The following is a 6,797-nucleotide window of genomic DNA, read 5'->3' as shown; positions in this document are numbered from 1 at the left end:
AAAACTGAATATTTTACGAAATATTTTATTTTTTATATCAAAATATGTCAGATTAAAATATAAAATAACTCAAAAAGTACTTAATGAAAAAATACTTTATTATAGTGTTTTGGAAAGCTCTTGAAGTAAGCTATAAGAATATGTAATGAAAAATAGGGGGTTCCATTTAAAAAATTCAAAGTGATTTTTATGTGACCTTGACGGTGCTATTCAAGGTCATACTAATATTATTATATAATGCGCCACTTAGAGCTCTACAACTTTTGCATGAAACATTTTTCACGAAAATGCGTTGTTTCCTCAAAAAACTGTTGATACGGGCGCTCTGTTACACCCTGTATATCACGATGTATATGTGTGTGTATATATATACTATATATACTTGAAAAAATATGTACATATACATTTGGAATGATTAGAATATATATACTAAAATCTGTTTTATTTAAAAAGAAAAGCAGATAGAATTTCCTGAATATGTTGAGTTATAAACACGTATAATAACATCGTTGAGGAAAGCGCTATTTAGATAGGACAACTAAGATCGCTGTACCTCTTTCTCGAGTCTCTTGAGAATATATCGTCCCTTACCTCGAGGAGTATCCCCTGTAGAGTTTTGCCGCAGGTGGTACAGCCCACGAACGGCGGCGGCGGCCTGGCGTTTTCGCATCGCATGCGTCGCGTTTCGCTGACCGGTTCGAGCTAAGTCGCATCGAGCCCCACCGTGCGTCCCGCTCATTCACCGTAGCAATGAAGCTGTTGATTAGCCGCAATATCATGTCAGATTTTTAACGATACGCGAAATAAAAATCACCCTTCTACAGTCCTTATTTCTACGCGTAAAAATAAATCCAGGAAATTCGATGCATTTTCTCTTTTCCAGATGATGGAAAATCTATAGATCATTTTGGGCCACTGACTCTTTCACTCTCGCTCTACGAAAACCCTGTCGCTGCTTAATTTGTTCATAAAAATCTTTTCGATATATCATAATTATAAAAATTATATTCACGCTCTCTCATTTTTCGCGTCTCGAATTTAAAGAGAAAGTGATACGATATACATATATTGTGTATGTATAACGTGTTCGTAAATTTTACTCAGAATATTCCACGGAAATGGTTTCTGGCGTCTACCCTTCAAGCGGCTCTCGCGGAGAATCATGAGGAACATAGCAGACAAAACTTTTCGGAATCTTTGAATGATGCGAAAGTCAGGGCGCATCCGTCCATGCTGAGACAAACCTATTCGGGGGACAGATTTATACCTTGCCGTCGCGGTTACAGTTTCGAAGCGGCCCACTGTTTGTTAAGGAAAGAATCCGAGGACACGGAGGGCAGCATTACGATAGACGTTCATAAACAGGTACGAGAAACGCGTTATCTGTTTAAAAAAATATATTAGGGTCGTGGCACATAGAAAAACTTAAGCAGTAAGACTTAAGATTTAAGAATTTCAACCATACGGAATTTTCAGCGTAGCTTACGTTTCAATATGGCTGCCTTACTGTTCGACCGTGATTGGTCAATTCGCTTACGTCTTAAGTCTTACTGCTTAAGTTTTTTTATGTGCCACGGCCCTTATCCATTATTACAGTAATCACATTTTGATTCTTTCCAGCTTGATTTGCTGCATGTTACGCATCAACGCGAAGCTTGCCACGCGATGATGACAGAACAGGCTGTCATACCGGGTAATCTTTAAATTATAATAAATACATATATATGTATATAAGATATATATAGAGTATGTATAAAGATGGATAAATAGAGAGAGAGAGAGAGAGAGAGAGAGAGAGAGAGAGAGAAGTAAAAAATTACCGCAATAATTTATTATTTTGTTTTCTAAATGAAAAAGATCTAGTTATAAAAAAAAGTTATCCTTGTTTGAAATTTTTCAAAGTTTTATGCATGTAGAAAAAAACATTTTTCATTTTCCGTTTTAAACGTAAATTAAGATGTTTATATGGATATGCTTGTTTAGGTTTAAATCAAACCAAGATTCTACACTATAGCAATTCAACGACGCAGTCTCAGAATCCGCGGCGATTCAAGAAGGTGGGAAACTGGAAGTGCACGCCGCGCAAAAAAACCTTGATAGAAAGCATAGATAAAATATTGTGCATATCGGATTCTACGGAAGGTACGAGATCGCGGTATCGATTCGAGTCAGTTAAAATGTAGTTTACTATTAATCCAACAGTCTTCTTCTTTTAATAATCGAAGGTGACAATATCGATCTGGTCGATTGGAGCTGCAATGATATGATAGGCGTCGGCAGTCGAAATTGCGTGAGGGTATGCAATGATAACGGCACGATGTTGGCAACGTGGCAGGATAAGGATCGTCCCAGAGTCATTAAATGGAGCAACGACGGTGAGTATATAAAATGTATGGTGAAAAATTCTTCGCGTCAGCATTGTCGTGGTCTTGAATAATTCGACGAGCAAAAGACATGAAAAATGTCTCGTATATATTTTCTTTTACAAGTACATAGTCTTTACAAAAGAGTTATATATCTTTAAAGATAATGCTTTTGATGTTTTTTACAAGGAATTTATATGATTCTCTTCTGTCGTTTTAGCAAACATTAATGAAAATTCAAAAACCTGTAAGGTAGAAAATTCTATTATTTTGTTATTAATATCTAAAGATAAACAAAAAATAGTTATACGATGCACATTCTATTTTAATATTAATAGTAACGCGAGTCGTATGTCAGTTTAGGTAGTAAGCTGGCGGTATGTACAAGTTTCAAGATCATATTGTACAATTTAGAGAGAAAAAAATCCATGTGGAACACCTCTTGTAAATGTTTAATAGCGACGACTCATAACTACTGCGTTATTCGTTGCATCTGCTGGTCTTCTGGTGATCGTCACATCGTTACGTAAATATCAACTTTATTCTCTTAAAATAAATCAGTGAAAACGTCATTGATTCAAGGCAGCGACACAAGTTTTCATCAGAGATCAGTGAACATGTCACTGATTTTCAATGAAAACACTCACATTTTACTCCCCTGTCTCGTGTATATGTCTTATTGATTATGACAGTAAAATTTCACTACAAAATTAGTTATAATCGTACACATATTTGCAAGATGTAAGTAGCTTTTAAAGCTTTCTCTATTTATTTTGAATTGTTATTTTTTTGGAGAAACCTTCACGCATACACATATATGTATGTGAAATGAAACACGTATAATTAATATTTAAATTCAAAATTATATGTATAAATATTACACTTTTTTTTACTCTCAAGATGTGATAAACCCACAAAAAACGAACAAGATTTTTGGTCAAAAATTCAAATATTTCTTTAACAAGAAAAAATATATATATTGCTATAAATTTATCTCATATAAAATATTATACAATAATATAAGATGATTTTTTTAACATAACACTGGTTTAAATAGCCACTACCACTAATTGATTCTTTCGGTGAATTTTCACTGATTTACATTGCTATAGTATATACTTATACTATATACTTATAACCATTAGTAACTATTCACTGTTTTTCTCAATGATGACACACTGATTCTATTTAAGAGAGATTAACGATTAATGATCTTACCAATACTTGAAATAATATAAGATGATTTTTTTAACATAACACTGGTTTAAATAGCCACTACCACTAATTGATTCTTTCGGTGAATTTTCACTGATTTACATTGCTATAGTATATACTTATACTATATACTTATAACCATTAGTAACTATTCACTGTTTTTCTCAATGATGACACACTGATTCTATTTAAGAGAGTACGATTAATGATCTTACCAATACTTGAAAATGTATTAATCGCAAATGGTGGAATTCCAAACTTTAGTCTTTCGCTTTCCGTATTTTATCTCTTTTATCACTAAACTACTTTATAATTGTATTAATATTCGTCGTCAAAAGTATTGATTACATCAATTAATTAAAATAACGAATTTGACTGGACAACCTGAGTATAGATAACCGAGAAAGACTACGTTAAAATAAAGAATAATTATAATTATGAATAATGAAAAGTAATAAATGAAGAATAATAACATTATCCCCCTTCCCTGCAGTGGATGTCTGGGCTCGATATCAATATACGCATCCGATACGGGCAAGTTGATTAGTACCAACATGAGACACATGGCTCGCATCTCGACCCTAAATTTTTCGCCAAATTTCAAATACCTTGTATCGACCGCGCAGGACAAAACCGTCGGAGTGTTTATCTGGCCAGATTTAACCCCTTGTTACCACATCAAATTTCCCAAAAACATAAAGGTAGGTCGCGATAAATTGTTTTCAAGATATTGCATTTTTTAATATGCCAATACAACGCGTTTGCAATTTCTTGATTCTTCGTGTAAAAATGTTGGTAATTCTATGATTTAATTAATATTTAAGTTTTTATAAAATAAAATACTTGAAAAAATTTTATTTGAGTTGAAATAACACAAATTTCTTTATGGAACTAAAATGTCTTTTCTGGCTATTATATAAATCAAATAGACGTTAATCCCTATATGTAATGTAAATATAAGACTTAATTATAACAGAATAGCCAAAACTTCCACATAAAAAATCAAGAAATATCAAATGTGTGTGTATGTGTGTGTGTGCACTGTATCAACATATTAAAAAGTAAGATATATCGAAAAAAATGTATTTTCGGATGCTAAAAAAAAAAAATTTACTTTTTTAATAAGGAATACGGTAGTATCGATCTCTACCCTATCCATGTAGGATACCCTGTATATTTTGCATGATAAAGAATCAATCTTTCATTCACAACACTCTCTTAGTATATTATAAATGGCATTACAAATATCTTGGCGGAAATTTTATCTCACGCGAATCTATTATTAATCAGTATAATAAACGAGGATTGAGCGATTATAATTCATTGATTCAAGACAATGATTTTTCGGATAACGATTCGTGAAATACGGGGAATCGAGAAGCTCGATTTATGCGACAATCTATCTCTCTCTTGTTTGCAATCATATTAGAGAGATTGACATTATTTATGATTTTGTGTGTGAGAGTATAAAATATTCTGTACTCTCTCTTGATAGGCGATCGCCTGGCATCCGCAGGTGTCTAACACGCTTTGTATAGGCGACGGCCATAACGGATCGTTGTCGTTATGGGACATCAACAAGAAGGTAATGACAGCCAATGTCTGCGTCAAATCTCACGGACTTCGCGTGGAAAACTTCGCTTGGAACAAGTTAAGCGGTGAGTTGGTCGTACATTGGACCTACAGGGTAGGGGACAAACGATACACGATAGTTCCGGTGCTCGCCAATTTCGATCGAATCGTAGATGCACTGCCACTAGCAAGTAAAGAGGCGCATATATCCTTTTTGAAATTCAACGCCACGCACGAAGAGCTGAGTATGTAAATTTTTCTTTCTTTATTTTAAGAGTAATTTAAATATAAAAGACTCCGCGAGATGATTATAGCGCGTTTCAATAAATTGCCGATTTTTTTTAAGTTTTCAAAAAGTGTTTAATCTTAACATTTCGAGGGAATAAAAACGGAAATAAATTTTATAAAAAAAGAAAATTTTAAATTATATTTTCCATTATTAAAAAGGTAACAATCAATATTTTATTTAGAAGTTACGTGATCTGATTAAAAAATAGAATAATGTTTTTAACTCGATACTTACTTTCAATTAAAACTAAAAACATGAAACTATCTGTCTAATGTTATCAGTTGAAATATTTCTCAAATCGCTCGTATTCAAGTTGGATATTTGTTACAGTAACATACGGTAACGACGTCTTTTCGATATGGAAATTTTTTGGCAACGAGAAATTTCAGTACGGACGACAAGTACCTCTCTATAACTCGACACGACGGAGGCAAGGAGTTCTCGTCCATAATCCAATTCGATAATTATATATTTGTCTTATATAATAGAGTAATAAGCTTTAAGATTCGTGAGATATTAGTATTAAACTGATTTGTTTTACAATTTTTTTGCGCAGAAGTTATCCGTTTTAGATACATATATGAAAAAAATGCCAGTATTTCGTAACTCCAAACATCACATTTTAAAGTGTATAAGGAAAGGTGGCGTTTTACTCCACACATTGATTAAACTTTTCAAACATTTAACTCTTATATTACCAGATAATGTGATTTATGCGAAAAATATTATCTTTATGATTTACGGTATCAGCAGTATTACATAAATGAAAATTTATCGAATACCTTAAGATCAGATAAGTTCGCGTAAAATTACGAACGAGTATCGAAGATCAAGTATAAAAAAAAATGTCTTCCAGTAACTGACCATTCCTGTTACAATTAACGCAACATACAGCGCGGATAATTTCCCAGTTCATTAAAATTAATGGCGCTAAAATTCATTTAGATTGATTTAGCGTTCGATTTAGCAACACTCGTAAATAAATAACTTATCTCGCAGTATATCGGTAAAGCTCCTGCGCCAAGAATTTAAGTTACCATCGATATGCAAAAAAAAAAAAAAAAAGCTGAGCTGGAATGTAACCGTCTGGTTTCCCCTGGCCAATCTTTCGAATTTTACAAGTGGGGCAATGATACAGTTATATTAGAATATATTACATGCAATAAATTACATATAATATGATATCAATTTTACAGATATAAAAATGTGAAAGAAGATTGTAAAATAAAAATATGGAGCCTTTCATGTATAAATGACATGATAAACAAGGTGTTATATTGCAAATTATATATTCCATTATAATTAATATCTCTGTATATATATATATATTCGTATTACAATAATAATATTTTTTAATA

General features: G+C 32.6%; 1 protein-coding gene across 1 annotated transcript in view; it reads left to right on the top strand.

The window, feature by feature from the left end:
- The window catches only part of LOC115245729 (protein cortex-like), a 51,206-nt gene extending 44,576 nt beyond the window's left edge, over positions 1-6,630 (top strand). The window contains exons 3-10 of the mRNA XM_029824178.1: positions 1,105-1,365; positions 1,621-1,693; positions 1,984-2,142; positions 2,226-2,375; positions 2,727-2,889; positions 4,072-4,279; positions 5,074-5,395; positions 5,770-6,630. Coding sequence (XP_029680038.1) covers positions 1,105-1,365; positions 1,621-1,693; positions 1,984-2,142; positions 2,226-2,375; positions 2,727-2,889; positions 4,072-4,279; positions 5,074-5,395; positions 5,770-5,903 — 1,470 coding nt within the window. The 3' untranslated portion in view covers positions 5,904-6,630. The remainder of the gene's footprint in view (positions 1-1,104; positions 1,366-1,620; positions 1,694-1,983; positions 2,143-2,225; positions 2,376-2,726; positions 2,890-4,071; positions 4,280-5,073; positions 5,396-5,769) is intronic.
- The last annotated feature ends 167 nt before the right edge of the window (positions 6,631-6,797 follow it).

This window comes from Formica exsecta, unplaced genomic scaffold (genome assembly GCF_003651465.1).
Source record: "Formica exsecta isolate Colony F162 unplaced genomic scaffold, ASM365146v1 scaffold129, whole genome shotgun sequence".
NCBI lineage: Eukaryota > Metazoa > Arthropoda > Insecta > Hymenoptera > Formicidae > Formica > Formica exsecta.
Note: the sequence above shows the minus strand (reverse complement) of the source record. Positions and strands in the feature narration are given on the sequence as shown.